The sequence below is a fragment of the Pan troglodytes genome, chromosome 23 (assembly GCF_028858775.2).
Source record: "Pan troglodytes isolate AG18354 chromosome 23, NHGRI_mPanTro3-v2.0_pri, whole genome shotgun sequence".
NCBI lineage: Eukaryota > Metazoa > Chordata > Mammalia > Primates > Hominidae > Pan > Pan troglodytes.
This window is the reverse complement of record NC_086016.1, coordinates 46,290,876-46,310,143: the sequence shown is the minus strand read 5'-3', so window position 1 is coordinate 46,310,143 and position 19,268 is coordinate 46,290,876. Positions and strand designations below refer to the sequence as shown.

The 19,268-nt window shown below is 54.7% G+C and overlaps 1 protein-coding gene across 2 annotated transcripts in view; it reads left to right on the top strand.

The window, feature by feature from the left end:
• The window catches only part of SHISAL1 (shisa like 1), an 87,568-nt gene that overhangs the window by 24,433 nt on the left and 43,867 nt on the right, over window positions 1–19,268 (top strand). For both annotated transcript variants that reach the window (XM_016939362.4, XM_024352904.3), the window contains exons 2-3: window positions 5,788–5,886; window positions 9,804–10,017. In XM_016939362.4, coding sequence (XP_016794851.2) covers window positions 5,820–5,886; window positions 9,804–10,017 — 281 coding nt within the window. In that variant the 5' untranslated portion in view covers window positions 5,788–5,819. The remainder of the gene's footprint in view (window positions 1–5,787; window positions 5,887–9,803; window positions 10,018–19,268) is intronic.

Here is a 19,268-nt window from a genome sequence, read left to right as displayed (position 1 = left end):
TTAGGCTGACATGGGGGTCACCTGAGACAGTGCAGTGAATACCAGGGTTCAGCCTGCTGCACCAAGAACTCTGCGAGTGTGAGCCAGCCTGGGTCAGCAGCCCCAGGTGGCAGGGTGAGCCAACCTCGGTCAGCAGCCCCAGGTGGCAGGGTGAGCCAGCCTCGGTCAGCAGCCCCAGGTGGCAGGGTGAGCCAGCCTGGGTCAGCAGCCCCAGGTGGCAGGCAGCACAAGGCCCACAGGAGGATGGAGGACGGCGGATGCCCTTCCAGGCCTGTTCTTGGGCTGCCGGAGTGGTGTCCCACAGACCTCATTTGTGGGGCCCCTCAGGGGATGTTGCCCAGTGGTGTAACACGCCATCATTATCAGAGCTCCCAGATCCCAGGTCCCCTCCACACACGCCATCATTATCAGAGCTCCCAGATCCCAGGTCCCCTCCGCACACGCCATCGTCATCACAGCTCCCCGAGCCCAGGTCCCCTCCGCACACGCCATCATCATCACAGCTCCCCGAGCTCAGGTCCCCTCCACACACGCCATCGTCATCACAGCTCCCCGAGCCCAGGTCCCCTCCACACACGCCATCATCATCACAGGTCCACAAGCCCAGGTCCCCTCCGCACACGCCATCGTCATCACAGCTCCCCGAGCTCAGTTCCCGTCCGCACACGCCATCATCATCACAGCTCCCCAAGCCCAGGTCTCCTCCACACACGCCATCGTCGTCAGAGCTCCCTGAGCTCAGTCCCCCCTCTGCACACCCCGCGGAGGGACCCAAGGTGATGACTTTGGCCTTGTGAACATCAGTGCTATTGAACTCATGGCCCTGAGGCTGGCCGCCTCATGGAAGCCTGACTGGGATCACAGCAGCTGGCTGGTCCCCAAGGCCTGGGGAGGTTTCCAAAGTAGCTTTCTGACCTAGCTTGGAATGGGGAGGTTGGCTTCTAAGCTTTGCTGTCTCAGATCATTAGAAATGGAATTTTTACTTAGGTAACTTCTCGTGACGCACGGCGGGTTATTCTTTCTACTGAGGATTCAGCTTTCAGCTCTGGCCCTGAGCTGCCTTGGGGGCCTGGGGAGTAAGGGCAGCCCCTACCTCCTCATGCAGAATCCCCCAGACCCCTTCATCCAGAGTTCCCCACACGCCCCTGGGGCTTTTGTCCAGCATACAGGGCTGCGGCTTTGATCGCACATTGACCTATCTCAGGCCAGACTCGGGGGGTTGGGGGCACAGCCAGGCCATGGATGCCAAACAGACCCCCAAGGAAAGCCCAGGCTGGACGTGGGACCAGTGCAACCACAGCGTGCTGTGGCAGGGACACCTGCAGTGTGCAAATCCTCATGACCACGGGGTGTGCCTCAGGGCCCAAGGCTGGTGTCCCGCAGGGCTGGGATTCCCACCCAGTCCGTGGAACTCCTAAGCCCCAGCCCCCGCCTTCAGGCTGCACACTGTCCTTTCCTAGAACCACGTTGTCTCACAACAAATCTCTGCAGTGTGCGTTCATCTCTGGAACTGTCCCCCAGAGGCATAAAGGCCTCTCCAGCTCTGGACCCTGGGTCTGCGAAGGCAGAGGTGGGGTCTGCTCGGCAGATCGGGGGCTGAGGGCCAGCCCTGGCCAGGACCCTCATGGCCTAGTAGAAGAGGTCCTGGGAAGAATCGCATAACGGGAGGCTGCTGGGCACCCTTGCCTGTGCTCCCTGAGGGCAGGGACTCACCTCTTCTGTGTTCCTAGAGCCCAGCCCAGGGCCTGGCCCCGAGTGCAGGTCAGCAAGTGGATGTTGAGAGAATAAGTGAATGAATAAATGAATTAACACATGAATGAAAGAAGAGATAGAATACTATAGGCCTCAGTGGAGGGGCAAACTTTTTCCAGCTGATAAAATCATGGCAGGCTTCCTGGAGGAGGTAGTACTGAAGCAGCTTCTAAAGTGATGCAGGATTTGGACTCCTAGGGGTGAAGGAAGAGTACCCCCCAGGGGTGAACATCAGCCCCGCAACATCAGCCAGTACACTCAGGGCTTTGTAGGGAGTTGGAGCAGCAGGAGCAGGGGCCAGGCCTGTGGCTAAGGCAGATCCTCCTCATTCACTCAACAAACCTACCAGGTCTTGGACCTGAGCCCCAGCCACAGAAGTGGGGCAGCCCCACCCTACGGGGGCCAGAGGAGCTGGAGTCTGGGGACCTGTTTCAACTCTTATTGGGCCTCAGCTTCCCCATCTGTAGAATGGAGCACGGGGGAGGCATCTCAGAGGTCTCGTCACTCTCCACTCCCACAGAGCATTTTCCAGGGCTGATCCATAGGACTCCCCCGGAGAAATCCATTCCTGAGCACTCCCAGATGCTTGACCTCGGCTCATCCTCCCAGGAGGGCCAGAAGGAGGCCGGGAGGAGGCCCAGGCTCAGAGCAATTAAGCAGCTTACAGCTCCCAGGGACGAGCAGGGCAGTGGTGGGAGCAGAGAGGCCTGCGGGTGGATGGGGGCAGCCCCTCCCCAGAGGAAGAGATAGTAAGCTTAGTGTTAGGGGCCTGCGTTTCAGTGGCATTTTACAATCCTGATAGTCCCTTCCCTTGTTCTGGCAAACCAGACTTCACAAGGTCAGCACCTGACGTTCCAGCTCCCGCCACGATGCCCATGCTACAGGGGAGGAGACCAAGGCTGCAGAAGCAGGGCCCAGGCCAGGGCCAGGCCATGAGCGCTGTGCGTTTGGCCTTGAGTTTTGCCCCATCTCCTCGCTCCGAAGTCTCCAACCTCTGGGTGGCCCGAGTGGCTTTCCTTTCTGCCTGCCCAGAGCCCTAACTCTGCCCCCAGTAAAGCAGCATTCAGAACTGCCCTGGGACCCAGGTTGGTGTCCCCTCTGCTCTCCCTGACCAGGCTGTGAGCTCTGGAGGGCAAGGCAGCTGCTGGGTGGCTGCCAGGGCCCAGAGCAGGTGCCAGGACAGTCTGGGCAAGCAGAGGGGCTTGTTTCTTTGGACTGCGCATCGTCTTCCACCATCTCTTCTTTCAGAAACGTGTGGTCTGGCAGCAGATCCCTGCACTGCATGTTCAACTCTGAAACCGTCCTCCTGGGGGGCGGAGGGCCTCACCTGGCATGGACAGGATGGAGCAGGCAGGGAGTCTGCTCTGCAGATGGTGGAGGTGGGGCTGGGGGATGGGAGGGTGGTTCAGCCAGGCCAGGAGGTCCTCAGGGTCTCCCACCCGGGTGGGATTCGGGGCTCTCCAGGCCCCACCATCCTCACATCAGACCCTGCCCCCAAGTATGCAGGTGAGGTTCCTCGTGTGGACCCAACCCAGCCCTTCCACGGACCAGGCTCCACGTGAGGGGCTGTACCTGTTTGCTCGGGCTGCCTAGCAAAGCTCCTCAAACCAGGAGGTTTCAACAAGAGGAATTTACTCTCTCAGCCTGGAGGCTGGAAGTCCAAGTCAGGGTGTCAGCAGGGTTGGGTCCTTATGAGGCTGTAGGGGCGAATCTGTTCCTGGGGGTTCGCTGGCAATCTTTGGCATTCCTTGGCTTATATGTGCATCACCCCAACCTCTGCCTCCATCTTCCCATAGTGTCTTCCCTGCACAGGTGTTTCTGTGTCCAAATTGTCCCTTTTTATAAAAAACACCAGTCTTCTTGGATTAGGGAGCCACCCTACTTCACCCTGATGACCTCATCTTAACTAATGACCTCTGTGATGACCCTATTTCCAAACAGCGTCAACCTTCTGAGTCCTGGGAGTTAGGACTTCAACATGTGAATTTGGGGGGAACACAATTCACATACCATAACAGGGTGCCACCAGGGAGAGGATGGGGTACGGTACCTCTTCTGGCCCAGAGCCGGGCACATAGTAGATGCTCAGCAAATCAACTCCCATCTCTCATCTCTACTGCTCCCACCAGATACACGCAGGCAACAGGGGCTCTGGGAGGACGACGCTGTTACACAGAGCACTTAGATGGCCTGTCCTAGCCTCCGTTTCCAACTCCTATGGGAGACAGGGTGATCATAGTCTAAGTAATCCTGTCCCCTCAGGGCCCAAAGCCCTGTCTCTAGTGGCCCTCCTGATACCCCAACCCCAGGGCCTTTGCCCCTGCTGCCTCCTCACTGCACCCACCCCAGGGCCTTTGCCCCTGCTGCCTCCTCACCACACCCACCCCAGGGCCTTTGCCCCTGCTATCCCTCCGTCTGCAGCACTCTTCTTCCAGACAGCCACATGGCCTCTCCCGCTTCACTCAAGGGTCTGCTCAAATGTCACCTTCTCAGAGAGGCCCTCCTTACCACCCTTCTAAAGCAGCTCCCCCATCACCATTCTCTGCACCACTCCCCAGACACGCCTTGTTTTATTTTCCCTCGTAACATTAAAAAAATTTTTTTTTATTGTGGCAAAATATACATTACAGAGAACTTACTACTTTAACTCCTCCCCGCTCCTTTTTTTTTTTTTTTTTTTGAGACGGAGTCTCGCTCTGTCGCCCAGGCTGGAGTGCAATGGCGTGATCTCAGCTCACTGCAGCCTCCACCTCCCAGGTTCAAGCTGTTCTCCTGCCTTGGCCTCCCAAGTAGCTGGGACTACAGACATGCACCACCATGCCCGGCTAATTTTGTATTTTTAGTAGAGACAGCGTTTGTCCAGGTTGGTCAGGCTGGTCTCGAACTCCTGACCTCAGGTGATCCGCCCACCTCGGCCTCCCAAAGTGCTGGGATTACAACGCCTGGGTGGTGTGGGCCACTGTACTTTAACCCTTTTTAAGTGGACAGTCAGTGGCATTGAGTAAATTCAGTGTTGTGCGACCCTCCGCACCATGCACCTCCAGAACTTTTTCATCTTCCCAAACTGCAACTCTGCACCCATGAAACATTCACTCCCCATCCCCCTCCCCCAAGCCCCTGGCACCTTCCATTCTGCTTTTGACCCGATGACAAATCTCCTGTGAATGGGACTCCTCTAGGGACCCCATGTAGGTGGAATCTCGCAGTCTGTGTTCTGTGGCTTGCATAGTTCATAGGCATAATTCCCTCTGGGATCCCCCTGCTGTAGCATGTATCATAGTTTCCCTCCTGTTTTGGGAGAGTAATGTGCATTGTGTGACGGGCCACCTTTTGTTGATCCATCCATCCCTCGATGGGCATATGGGTTGCCTCTACCTTTTGACTAAGGTGAAGGATGCTGCTGGGAACATGGGTGTGTGTACGTATCTGTTCGAGTCCCTGTTTTCTGCGCCTTGGGATATGTACTCAGAAGCTCGGAGCATTTTAAACATTCATTTGTTTGCGTGTTGTCAGCCTTCCTGAGTAGAACACAGGGGCTCCAGGGAGGAACTGCTTCTATTTCATGCACTGCTGTGTGCCTCGTGCCTGGGAAGCTGCCTGGCTCCGTGCATACTTGTGGAGGGGTTCACGGAAGTCACCATGAAACCCTACACCTTAGCGACACAGCAGGGGACCTGGGTCCTGTAAGCTCCTCGAGGTGGCCGGGCCAGCCCGGGCATCCTCCTGCAGCTCTGGTGCTTGGCCACCAGCCTCTGCCGGCCGGTCATTTCCACCACCTGAGCCATCCGTCCTCCTTTGATTAAGTCTCATTTTGCCATGAAAAGAAAAGGAGGTGACAGTTGGCTTGTGGGGGAAGGTCATTCATTCCAGAAAGGAAATTGGATGGCGGCATCTCCATCGTCCGCACCCGGCCCCTGCTCCCGACAAACTCGCTCTCCTGCCCGCTGCCCGCCTGCCCGTCCCCCGCTGTGGGCAGGAAAGCCAGTGTCAGGCGAGACAGCCCACACCCAGCCTCTCGTGGCTCTCATTGAACAGGCAGCTCTGGACGGATCAATGCAAGCCAGACGATGACCAGTTGTGGCCAGCAGTCCTTGAACGTGCTCGCCGTCCTCTTCTCATTGCTGTTTTCTGCAGGTAAAACCTCCGTGGATGCTGGGGGCGGGGGCGGCACGTGGGGGTGTGGGCTCTTCCTGAGATTCGTGCTGGCCCATCTGGGGTTCTGGGGGCACACAGAGGCTTGCCTTTTGTCCTCCACCTTACTGGCACCCCTCTGGTGAGCAGCTGATGTTGGTTGCTGTGTGGTTGGTCTCTGTCTGTCTCTGTCTCTCTGTCTCTATCTCTACTGTGCACCGCAGCCCTGGGACTTCCCATGGGAGCTCAGCTGGCTGCCAGGACCCTCGGGAGAAGCCCTGACTCACATTCTCTCCTTCGCCCCTGCGAGACAAGGTTAGGCAGTGTCCTAGTCATCCCATTTTATAGATGAGGAAACTGAGGCTTGGAGAGGGACCTGACTTGCCTGAGACAAGGCAGTTAGCGGATTCTAGCCCGACCAGCCTCCTGGGCTGTCCCTGGGATCCCAGTTGAGGTTGCAGGTGGGCTCCTGCTCTCCCAGTTACAAGGATGAGCACAAACTAAGTCCTCTGCTCCTCCCAGCTAGAGGTGAGAGCCTAAGTTCAAGGGCAGCCTTGCTCCCCAGCCAGGGCCTGCTCCCAGCAAGGAGCCCCCTCTGGCTCTCTGGCTTCCTCTCCCTCTGTCTTTCTGTGTCTCTGGGTCTCTGTCTCTCTGTCTTTCTGTCTGTCTCTGTCTCTCTCTGTGTGTCTGTGTCTGTCTCTGTATCTCTGTCTCTCTCTGTCTCTGTCTCTCTCTGTCTCTGTCTCTCTGTCTGTCTCTCTGTGGCTGTCTCTGTCTGTCTCTCTGTGTCTCTGTGTCTGTCTCTGTCTCTCTGTTTCTGTCTCTCTGTCTCTCTGTCTTTGTCTCTGTCTATGTCTCTGTGTCTGTCTCTGTCTGTCTCTCTGTGTCTCTGTGTCTGTCTGTTTCTGTCTCTGTCTCTGTCTCTCTGTCTCTGTCTTTCTGTGTCTCTGTGTCTGTCTCTGTCTCTCTGTCTCTGTCTGTCTCTCTGTGTCTCTGTCTCTGTCTGCCTCTGTCTTTTTCTGTCTCTTTGTGTTTCTGTCTCTGTCTCTGTCTTTCTCTGACTCTGTCTTTCTGTCTCTGTCTCCATCTCTCTGTCTCTGTCTCTGTGTCTCTCTGTACCTCCTCATGCCCGCATGCTCTAACAGGGTCACCGACACCGGCCTGGTGGTTTTCAGCCCCTGCCCCTTTGCTGGGGGCAGCTCAGAGGGAGGCTATGAGGATGTCTGGGGGTGCTTGGCAGGGCTCCCCGGACAGCAAAGCCAAAGCCACGCCCACGCCAGGGGTCTGGGGGCTACCCAGCTGCTCTCCCCACCCTAGATGCTTCCCATGCTTTGGCTCACCTGGTCCTCACCATCCCTGGAGGATGGACCCACTCAGCCCATTTTACAAATGAGGAGGGTGAGACACTCAGAAGGAAAGCGGCCTGCCCGAGGTCACCCCTTCAGGGGAGGGGCCAGCCAGTGAATCAGGGCCATCCAGATGCAGGAGTTACGTGGAGCTGTGCACACAGGGGTGCGTTCATGGTTGAGGCTTCGGGGCCCGAAATGCGGCTCTTTCCTTTGCGTCCCTGCTCTGCTGGGGCCTCCTAACAGAGTGTCCCTCGGCCTGGAGTCACGCCATGCCCCAGAGCAGAAGCCCACAGATGCTGCCCTTTACTGCCCTTTACAGCCCCTAGTGCTCGTAGGGCCCCTAGTGCACACACAGCCTCTTTCTCTAGGTGGGGGCTGCGACTTGCTGTTTACAAAACGCTCCTGGGAGCCCCCAACCCGCCTTGGAGACCATGAGTCTTTCATCAGTGAGGGGAGGAGGCCAGAGAGGTCACGATGGCCTAGGCAGCCTCATGCCAGGACTCCCAACCGGTTGTCCCGGCTCCCAGCTCAGGGCTCTGTTGGCTCCGGGAAGGCAGCCGGGGAGGCCTCATCGTTACCAAATGGCCAAAGCCCATGGCGCTGACCGCCCAGTGGTGGCCTGGTGAGCTGGGTGCTGGTAATGGGCAGGACCCTTCCACATCCCCTAACCTCGCCGGGCCTGCCCTCCCCGGCCCCCCATCTCTGCATATCAGGCTCCTCCCAGTCCCTTGAGGCCCAGCTCAAAGGCTGCCTCCCCATGCTGCCCTACCGCTCCGTCCCTTCCCTCCCTGAGTCCTGTGGTAGCCTCACGGGCTGGTCCCAGGGCCTAAGCTAGACTTTCTGCCCAGCAGTGTGAGTGTGCCTGGTTCCTCCCCAGCTGCCCACACACTGAGCGTGAGCAGGGCCTCCTCGCTGACCTGGGCAGTGACCCAGACAGTGGCCGGAACTGGCCAGCTGCCTCTGCCCCTTGCCGCTAGGCCAGTGGGTCCCAAACCCAAGCCCATCAGCATCCCCTGGAGGGCTTGCCAGGACAGACGGCGGGGCCTACCCCAGAGCTTCTGATTCAGAAGCCCAGTGGCCTGAGAATCTGCATTTCTGACAAGCCCTCCGGGGATGCCCTCGAGGCCGATCAGGGGCCACACTTTGGGAACTGCTGCTCTGAGCCACAGTTTTCTCCCCTGTACGATGGGAATAAATGAGATGGGGTGAGACAGCTGTCTACTTGGGGCTCCCTAATAACCTCTACATCCCCAGAGGGGGTATTCTTCTTTCTTAAGGTTGAGGAAGAGAAGGGGGCCTGGAGAGCTCCCCTGGTTCCCCAAAAGCTGAGACCTTTCTCTCGCAGTGGTCATGCCCATCCCCACAGAAGAGGGTGCTGTCTGTGGGGGAAGGGGTGTGGAATTTCATGCCCCCCGCCGGAGGCAGCCTCAGCACCCCAGCACATGAAGGCCGCCTGCCCATCTTCCAGCCCAGCCCAGCTGGGACTCCCCTGCAGCAGCCCCGGGTGGGTAGGTGGGGAGCTGTGTGGGCTGCAGTCTAATAACCTCTCAGCAGACACAGAGCTTTCAACGAGCTGGAGGAACTCCTGCAAAGCCACTGCCTTTGTGGTTAAAGGAATGTATTCAGCCAGCGAAGCCCCTTTTCAGTGATACAAATTAGATACAGCGATCTCTTTTATGAAGATACTAATTAAGCCTGAGAGAGCGGGCTTTAGGTTTTTTCCATTGTTTTATTTGTTCAGACTTTCAGTCCTGTTTATCACCATCGGCACGACTCGTAAATACCATCCTGGGTTTGCAGTAGCATTGGTGGCTGAATAGGGGCCTCCGCCCCTGAGCAGAGTGGTGGGAGGGTTCCAGGCCAAGGCAGAGCCACCACCGTGAGGTGGGGGTGACTGAGGCAGGCCCTTGGGGACCTTGGGGCCTAGGGTACTAGTTTAGTAGAAACCAAGGAACGAAGGGTCTGCTGTTTTTGACACAAGAGGTACCCAAGAGGTCCTTGCACCTATGCCAGCCACCACCCGGGCCAGCCTGGGCTGAGCAGCAGGTCCACCACGGCCCACCTGGGAACAAAGAGCTAGTGATACAAGACTGGAGAGGGCCCCAAACTTTGAATCCAGGCCTGAGTTCCATTCCTGTCCCTCCAACACTTATCAGCTCGGGCAAGTCACCTTAGGTCTCTGAGCCTCAGTTTCTACATCTGTAAAGTGGGATCTCAGACTTGCTTGGCTGTGTGAGTTAAATGAGATGGGTCAGTGAAGCATACAGTAGGTGCTCAGTTAAGGCTGATTTCCTAATTGAGTGACTGCTGCATGTCAAGCATGTTCACCGAAGCAGGAGAGCCAGCCCTGCCCTCCAGGACCAGCCAGTCTGGGTGACACAGAGAATGTAACCAGGGCTGGGAGGCTCGGGGTAATGGGAACCCAGAGGTGAGGCTCACAGTGGACCACAAAGGCATCCAGGGGAGGGAAGAAGCAGGCAGGGCCTGAGAAGAGGCCGGCCAGCCCCCCTGCCTCTTGGCACCCGTGGACTGGTGAGGGACCCCTCTGAGCCTGGTGACTCTGTCTTCCAGTCTTGTCTGCACATTTCCGGGTCTGTGAACCGTACACAGACCACAAAGGCCGCTACCACTTCGGCTTCCACTGCCCCCGGCTCTCGGACAACAAGACCTTCATCCTCTGTTGTCACCATAACAACACGGTCTTCAAATACTGCTGCAACGAGACGGAGTTCCAGGCGGTGATGCAGGCGAACCTCACGGCCAGCTCCGAGGGTTACATGCACAAGTGAGTGCCACTCTGGGGGTGCAACCCCACTGCCTCAGGCCCCAGGCAAGGGGCCTGCCTCCCAAAATCGCGTCCCCTAGGGAGGCGGTTGGGTAACCGCTATAAGGTTGGGTGGGCCTGGAAGGAGTCTGGGAGAGTCTTTGGATGACCAGGGTTTTCGGCCCATTGTGCCTTCTAAGTTTCAGCTTTCTCATCTGAGAAATGGACACAGAGGCCAGGCGTGGTAGCTCACACCTGTAATCCTAGCACTTTGGGAGAATGAGGTGGGTGGATCACCTGAGGTCAGGAGTTCATGACCAGCCTAGCCAACATGGTGAAACCCCATCTCTACTAAAAATACAAAAATTAGCAGGATGTGGTGGCAGGTGCCTGTAATCCCAGCTACTCAGGAGGCTGAGACAGGAGAATCACTTGAACCCAGGAGGCAGAGGTTGCAGTGAGCAGAGATGGCGCCATTGCACTCCAGCCTGGGTGACAAGAGTGAAACTCCGTCTCAAAAAAGAAAAGAAAAGAGGGAGGGAGGAAGGGACACAGAATACTCACTTTGCAGGGTTACCATAGAAGCTAAGTGAGGTTAAGGATGTGGAAAGCTTTCAGGCGTAGAAGGCGCCTGGGCCTGTAATCCACCGGGTTCCTTCATTCATTCTTCATTCATTTAACAAATACTGATTGACACCATTGACCCAGAGATTAATCCCATGCAGTTCTTTTCCTTAAGGTGATTAAAATACATTGGAATCAGGGGCCTGATGGAGGGTACCGCAGGTGTGGAGAAAGAGAGAGTTTGCTGTTAGAAAAGCAATGAGAACACGCTAAGTAGAGTCATGGAGTTTCAAAACAGCATGCATTTCTCTATTATGAGTGAAGCTGGCCGTCTTTTCACATGCCTGAGAGACATTTGTATTTCTTTTACCGTGAGCTAGCTGTTTATGTCTTCTGTCATTTTTCTATTGAAGTTTTTGTTTTTTTCTTATTTACTTATGGGTGCTTTTCATATATGAAGGAAATATGATGAGTTGCAAACATCTTCCCATCTTCTCCTTGTTGAATGTTTCCATACAAATGTTTCCTCTGTGACTTTGACTTTATACTGCTTTTTCCTCATGCTTAATTTTTGTTATGTAATCACATTTTATCATTTTTTTTTTCTTTTATGGTTTCTGGCTTTTGCATCATACTAAGAAAGGCATTTCCTGCTCTGAGGTCATTAAAAATACCATGTTTTCTCCTAATTATTTTACGTTTTAATATTTTGTCTTTAAGTAGTTGAGCTCTCTGGAATTTACTTTGATGAAAGTTTTAAAGTTGGCATTAAACTTTATTATTCTTTTTTCAAAATGGGTAGCTGGTTATTCCAACACCATTTATTAAATTGGCCATCTCTTTTCCCCCGAGATGAAATGCAAACTTACCAAATATCTTAATGTACTAAATCTGAGTATTGAGGTAGAGTGTGATACGCAGTTGGCTTCACTTGCTCTGGCTATACACTAGTGCCTCACTGCATTAATCACTGTGACTTTTAATATGTTTTAATATCTTAGTGGGCTTCTCCTGGCTCTTTTGTCATACAAACTTTAGAATTAGCTATGTAGTACCCCTACCTCCCCTCAAAAAAATCCAGTTAGTATTTTTTACTGAGATTGTATTGAATTCATAGGTTAACCCAAGGATTGACTTTTTATGATGTCAAACATTTCCATACAAATGTCATTCCATTTGTTCAGATTTTCTTTCATAGCATTTTAGAGTTTTCTTCATATAGATATTAGACATATATTTTGCATTTATTTCGAGTTATTTCTTTTTATGTTGCTGTTGGGTCTTTCCTTCCACTATATCCTCTGAGTATTGTTAAAAGCAATGATTTTGAGATAGGAATTTTGATAAAAGCAATGATTTTGAGATAGGAATTTTGCATTCAGCCACCTTACTGAAATTTCTTATTCTTTTTTCAGTTGATTCTCTTAGGTTTCCAATTATTCCACTTGTAAACAATGATAATTTTATCACCCTACCTTGCTGTTTTTCGTGCCTCACTTCTTTTTCTTGTCTGATTGTGTTGGCTAGTCCCTCTAAAACAATCTTTAGAATTGTCAGGCTTCTTATCTCCTTCTAATTTTAATGTGATCCTTCAAATTATTTTCCCAATAAGCATGAGGCTGAGTTTTGGGGCAGATGTATTTTTTCATGATAAGGAAAAATCTTTTTGAAAAGGGCGTTTGTTGAAGGGAGGTGGTGGGTTGCAAGTGTGAGCCTCGATCTCTGTCTGATGTTGGGGCTGAAGGGCTTTGCCACCATGCTGCATTCACTCAGGGGGAAGCCGCCTGTTCCAAGTCTCCCCACCTCCCACCTAGGCCAGCTCCCCATCCTTCCTTCCTCAAATGCACGGGTGCTTCCCTTGAATCTCTCGCCATCTGCTCAGCCCTTAGAATAATTCTGTGTGTGAAGTCACTCAGCAAGCCCTGTCCATCATATCAGGGCTGCAATCAGATCTGGGATTTGACCCAAGCCTTGTATAAGACAAGGAACGAATTCCCTGAGAGACGAGGGTAGTGCCAGGACTTGGGTGAGGACCCTGTCATGCTGCAAGTTCTGGCTGAACGCCAGACAAGGCTTGGCAAAACAACCAGACTTCTCCAAGGTCTGGTGACTGGTGTCTAGGATCCTCATTTTGAAGCCCACAAGTTTCTATAATCTGCATATTTGCACAGGATTTCACACGGAACACTCCACTCCAGCAGCACAGGGGGTCCTGGCGGCTGCTGATGAAGAGTTGGGCTGCAAAGTAAAGGCCTTCCCCTGAGGAGAATGGGAGTATCGAGGATCAGAATTTTAACTTACATTTTTAATCGTTAGCCCTAGAAAGTGTTTATGGAGCACATAATATAGCTGAGTCTCTGCCCTCAACCTCATCATGCCACTGCAGCTACCTGGCAGCCCATCCTCAGCCCATTTTACAGATGAGGAAGGGGAGGCACACAGCAGTTGAGTCACTTGCCTGATGAAGGCAACGGTTAGTGGTGGAGCCAGCAGCCAACCCAGATGGGCTGGAATCACTTTAGTCATTCTGGAGCTTCTACCAACAGAGGCACATCCTACTGAGGAGAGGCCCCCTGAGCGGGGATCCCACCCCAGCACCACTGACATTTGGGACCAGGTCACCCTCCATGGTGGGGCCCACTCTGTGCATTGTGGGATGTTTAGTCGCATCCCGATGGCCTCCACTGACCCGGTGCACCTCCTCCCCACCACCCCGGTGACAACCAGCAATGGCTCCTAACAGTGCCAAATGCGGGGGCACAGAATCATCTCCAGTTAAGCTGCTGCCCTGGGGAGATCCCATCCCTTGTCATTCTCCAGCGATCTTCTCACCACCTTCCCTCTCCATAGCTGTGAGTATGGAGCCCACACAGAGGAGGACGCAGCTCCTTCTCCTCCCCCAGGCTTCTCCTGTCATAGGTGCTCCTGCGGAGGGAGGCGTGGTGCTTGATTCTCGAGATCTGACAGCGTTTAAGAAGGTGGGAGCCCCACAGCCCAGAGGAAAGAGCACTTTTGGGCAGAATTCTCTGCAGCCCAGTGGAAGAGCAAGGGGAACCGGGGAATAAACAGCTGGTGGAGGCAGGGGGTCCGGGGGTCCTGTCTAGCCCAGGGGATAGGGTGGATAGACTTTCTTCTGAGGCCATCAAGTGTCCGTGGAGGGCTTTAAATGGCTTGATGCTGCATAGGCCATGCATGGGATAAGACCCCAGAGGACCTAGAGTGTCTGCAGGAGCAGGAGCCATGAGGGTGGCCTAGGCCAGACCTGGACCCCACTGAGGGGAGATCAAGAATTCGGGTCAGGGGCCATGGAAGCCTCTTCCCAGCTGCCCAGTTTCAAGGACCTTGGGGAGAGGACCCAAGCCCAGGGAGCCGACGTAGGGCCTGGTGTCCAGGTGGGGCTGGACCAGCGGCAGACGATGACTTGAGGATGAGCCTTGGGGAGCAGGATGCAGGGCTGAAGTCCTGGGTCATTGGATGGGTTGGAGAGGGCCTCTGTGTGCACGGGGACCCAGGTAGAGTCCACCTCTGTGCCTGTCTGTATTTGGGGCCCTGGCCACACGATATCACAGGCTCCTCTGGGCAAGACACCTATGGTGCCCATTAATCCTCACCATGGGAGGAAGGAGGGGCTGGGCCCCAGGCTGGGGAAGTCACCTGTCCCAGACCACATGGGTGATAACAACTGGTGTCAAGAACTGAGGGGCTCTGGAACCCTGGTTCTGCCACCCCTTGGTGCATCTAGAAGGCCAGGACTTGTGTGCCACTGGGGACCGCACCAGACCCCAGCTAAGAGGCTGGATGTTCCAGTATCCTAGACAGGTTAGCACTCACCAGCAGCCCGTCTAGATGGACTAGGCCAATGTGACTCCCGGAAGGGGCTTTATGCAGATGCAAGAGCTCCTGGTCCTCCCCCATCGCCCTTCCCCCGACCCCCGCCCCGCCACAGCCCTCCCTGCTGGTGAAACAGCCAGGAGGCGGGGCTGGTGACAGGGAAAAGGAGAGCGCTTCTGATGACTTATTTATTTGTATTTTTCTGGAGGAACAGAATGGTTTGTTTTGGTTCTGGCTGCCTGGCAGGAAGGCAGAGTGAGAGGAAGCAGCCTCGCCAAGCCCACCACCACGGCGAGATGCCCGCTTCCAGCCACGTGGGCCATAGAGAGACTGCGGAGAGAGGGGTGGGGCAGGGGCCCTGACGTGGTGAGAAGTGTACTGCCCTCCTTCCCGTGCCAGGGCACTGCCAGACACCAGCAATGGCGACTCAGACTCAGGTCCCTGGGCAATCTGTGGAAGCCTCCGTGTGGGGGTCGCGGCGGGCCAGGGCGTGCAGGGGATGTGGTCAGTTCTCTCTGGGGACAGGGAAAGTCTCTCTGGAGGAGGTGGCTGGGAGTGGCATCTCCCACAATGCATGGGCGTTCCTTCACCAGGCAGATGGGCTGCAGGGGGTGGGAGGTGGGGAGGGACTCTAGGAGGACAGAACAGTGCACCCAAAGGCCTAGCATGTGCAGGCATGGACTGTGGTCCCTCCCTTGGCCACGCGTGAAACCTCTGACCCCCAAAGCTTTGCCCTTCCCCAGGGGAAGGAAGTGAATGAACACTTATGAGGACTTCCTGCAACACAAGGGGCCTGACTCATGCTGACACCCTCCATCTGTTATCTATGAAGGACCTTCCACTAGCCCCGTTCACTAGGGCTGAGGCTCAGAGAGGGTGAAGCCCTGCCTGCAGCCACACAGCACACAGGGGACACAGCAGGGTTTGAGTCAGCCGTATCGGTCATCCTGGGCTTAGTTATGCCAAGGGGAGGAGCACCCTCAGAGGTCCCAGGAGCTTGAGAAGCGAAGGCTTCCTTTTGGCTCATACTCTGGGTCCTTCTTGGGCTCTTTGGTTCTATGTGTAAAGCATTCTGTGACGAGGCCGTAGAAGCAGCCCCCATCCCGGGTAGGATGGCCCTGCTGTAGAAGGAGAAGGCAGTGGTGAAGCCACACACGTCGTGTCTCTAAGCTTCTGCTCAGAAGTGGCCACAGCATTTTTGCTCATGTTTTATTGGCCGAAGCACGTCACTTGTCCAAGCCTGTTACCAGTGGGGTGAGGAGAGACGGAGGGATTGACCCTATTGGGAACACCCTCAGCCAGGCGCAGTGGTATTTTGATAGTAATAGACTCTGCTTCACCAGGTATATCCAGGCCCAAAGCCCACACACTGCCACTGCCCTAGACAACCTCAATCCTGCTGTGTGACCTTGGGCAAGGCACTTTGCCTCTGGGTCTAGACCTATTAAGCACTCTCTCTGTGCCTTAATCACACGAGCCAGCATTCGAGGGCTCTGTCTCTCTCCAGGCCCTCGTGTTATCTCACAGCCTCACACTTACACCATGAAGTAGGTGTAAGTATCCCCATTTCACAGACAAGGAAACTGAAGCTCAGTTTCCCAAAATCACAGAGAGAATTTTGCCAAGCTGGGATTTGGATTCACACAGCCTTGACTTCTTGAGCCCACACCTTAGTTGCCAGAGTCATCCACCTTGTCTCATGGACCCGAGGCCACTCCTGCCAATGGGCTCCATACTCCCGTTTTTTGTTTTGTTTTGTTTTGTTTTTTTGAGACTGAGTTTCCCTCTTGTTGCCCAGGCTGGAGTACAATGGCACAATCACAGCTCACCACAACCTCCGCCTCCCGGGTTAAAGCAATTCCCCTGCCTCAGCCTCTCAAGTAGCTGGGATTACAGGTGCCTGCCACCACGCCCAGCTAATTTTGTGTTTTTAGTAGAGACGGGGTTTCTCCGTATTAGTCAGGCTGGTCTCAAACTCCTGACCTCAGGTGATCCACCCACTTCGGCCTCCCAGAGTGCTGGGATTACAGGTGTGAGCCACTGCACCCAGCAGGCCATACTCCCATTTTTTAGACGAGGTTGGCAGAGGGGCCATCGGCCATCTTCCAGCTGAGCTGATGTTTCGTTCTGGCTTGCTGGCCTCAGGAACTCTCCTCCTCCACCCTCAAATGTGACTGCCTGGTGGGGTGGTGATGGGGACTTCCATCCCCACACTGGCTGCAGCTGCTCTTCCTGCTGACGGATCTGCTCCTGTGCCCCGGGAAGACGTTCAGTGAGATTCCTCCATCAGAGGTTTTGTTTACTGCTTGGGAAACACCAAAAGAATTTGAATCAGTAAATATCCCAAAATACACTGAAAAAATTGCGATCTGCGGCTTTGGCTGCCTTCACATCTTGCTCCATAAAACAGCCTTTGGTTTTTTATCTTCTGCCATTTACAAAACACACACCCACACAACAAAGACCCCTGCATCTGGATGGAATTAATTTCCAGGTCACATATTTTTCATTACATTTACAAAAGTTTTTTAAAGACCTGAATCTTCCCAGCTGGCTGACCATAGGGAGGGCCAGCCGTGGCAGGCCAGGGGAGTGGTTTCAGCATAGTGCCCATGGCCTGGGCGTCCCCGCCTGCCACCTCCAGGGTGGTCACCTCACAAGGAAGGGCGAATCAGCAAAGGCAACACCCCCCGCAGGCAGGCGCCTCCCTTCCCTGACAGGGAGGATGAGCTGGGAGGGCCGGGGGTCATGTCATGTGTCAATTGCAGCAAGCTGGCTGCAGAGGCCAGGAGCCCGGCAGTACACACACACACACACACACACACACACACACACACACACACGTTTACAATGACACACTGATCTGCACGGTGCCCCAAGGAGGGAGGACAGGGACTCGCCCTCAGTTCCTGGTAGAGGGTGGGCCGGGACAAGCAGGCACACCATGCAGGTACAGGGGACCCCTCTTTGGACATCTATCCTAGATTAAACCATGGAATTCCCCCAAGATCAGCTCACTTGAAGTCAGAGAGGGACCTGGGTCCAGCTCCCAGCGCTGCCACTCACCAGCTGTGTGGCCTTTGGCAAGTGACTTTGCCTCTCTGGGTCTCATTTCCTCATGTGTGACATGGGAACACTAGCTCCTCCCTCATGGTGCCATTGCACGGATTCAGAAGCACAGGGCACTGGCGCATAACAATTGCCAGTGTTTCTATTAGCTGTTGGCACACAAGACATGCAGCCTATAAACTCCAGGGAAGTTAGTATCAAAGCAGCCACTGTCACCAGCCCATTCTCAGCTGTCAGTATGTGTTGGTGTCAGTATTTACAGCCTAAGGCTGAGTGCTGGGCTCATAAAGACAATTTGAACCCCAACCCCGCCTTCAGGGCCCTCCCAATCTCCAGGGGCAGACAGTCCTACAAAACAACAAAGACAACAGTGTGTTCTGGGAAATCCAGTGGCTTTGAGAATGCAGGGTATAGGGGTTGGACTGACACAGGGCATCAAGGAAGGCTTCCTGGAGGAGGCGATATCTGGGCTAAGACACAGTGCCAGGGCCAGCTGGGTGTGCAGGAGGTAGGCAGGGGTTCTGGAGAGAGGTGCAGCATGGACAAAGGCCTCCAGGCAAGAGAGATGTTGGGCTGGAGCAGCATTTCTTTTCTTTTTTGTTTTTCTTTTTTTGAGACGGAGTCTCGCTCTGTCACCCAGGCTGGGGTGCAGTGGCGCAATCTCAGCTTACTGCAAGCTCCGCCTCCCGCATTCACGCCATTCTCCTGCCTCAGCCTCCTGAGTAGCTGGGATTACAGGCGCCCGCCACCACACCCAGCAACTTTTTTTTTTTTTAATTTTTAGTAGAGACGGGGTTTCACCGTGTTAGCCAGGATGGTCTCGATCTCCTGACCTCGTGATCCACCCGCCTCAGCCTCCCAAAGTGCTGGGATTACAGGCATGAGCCACCGCGCCTGGCCCCTGGAGCAGCTTTTCTACCTGAGAACCCGGGTGGCCGCAGCCAAGGCAGTGTGCTATAGTGGGTGAGGAGCGCAACTCTAGAGCTCAGCTGCTGAGTTCAAATTCTGCTTCTGCCCCTTAATGGCTGTGAGCTCTTAGGCAAGTCTCTTAATTCCACCGAGCCTCAGTTTTCCATCCGTAAAGCAGGGATGACAATGATGAAAAAGCTCTTTCCTCCCGTGGTTGCGTGAGCATTAAATGGGCTAACGTGGGAAGCAGGTAGGGGAACGAGCGTCCACTGCCACTTCTGGTACTATTATTTCTTGGCCCAGTGGTTCGAGGCCCAGCCTGTGGCCCAGCCACACCCCCAGCTGGCATCCTGGACCCCTTCTGCGGACAGCATCTGCACACAGCTGCCCTGCCTCCCCTTTCCCCGTCTCCTCCCTCAGCCCCCGTGGCTGCTGCCATGGGAACCACTGAAGAAAAACCTGGCACTTAGAGCAATTCCGTGGGGGCTGCAGCAGGGAGGGTGCTGGGGAAAGCAGGAGGGCCTGGGAACTGGAGCCAGGCCTGACTCCTCGGTCTACATGGACATCTACCCTGGGGACACCTGCCCCAGCATACTGGATGGGGCTGCAGGCCTCTTTTTCCTGGAATTCCTGGAAGGAATTCCATATCCAGATGCCTCCAGGAAAAGCTAGCCTCTCTTTAACAGTCTCTTTTTAACATAAGGCCGCTGGGGCCTGGCTGTCAGTCATTTACACCTTAGCATGAGCGAGCCCATCAGTCTGATGCAGGCTTCATGGTGGTGGGGGCTGGGAGGTGGGGGCAAGGAGGCAGCAAGGACGCACAGTGACCGGGAGCTGTGTGATTACAGCTACAAAGCCTATGCACTGGCCTACAGCTGCTCATGGGATGTGCTCAGGAC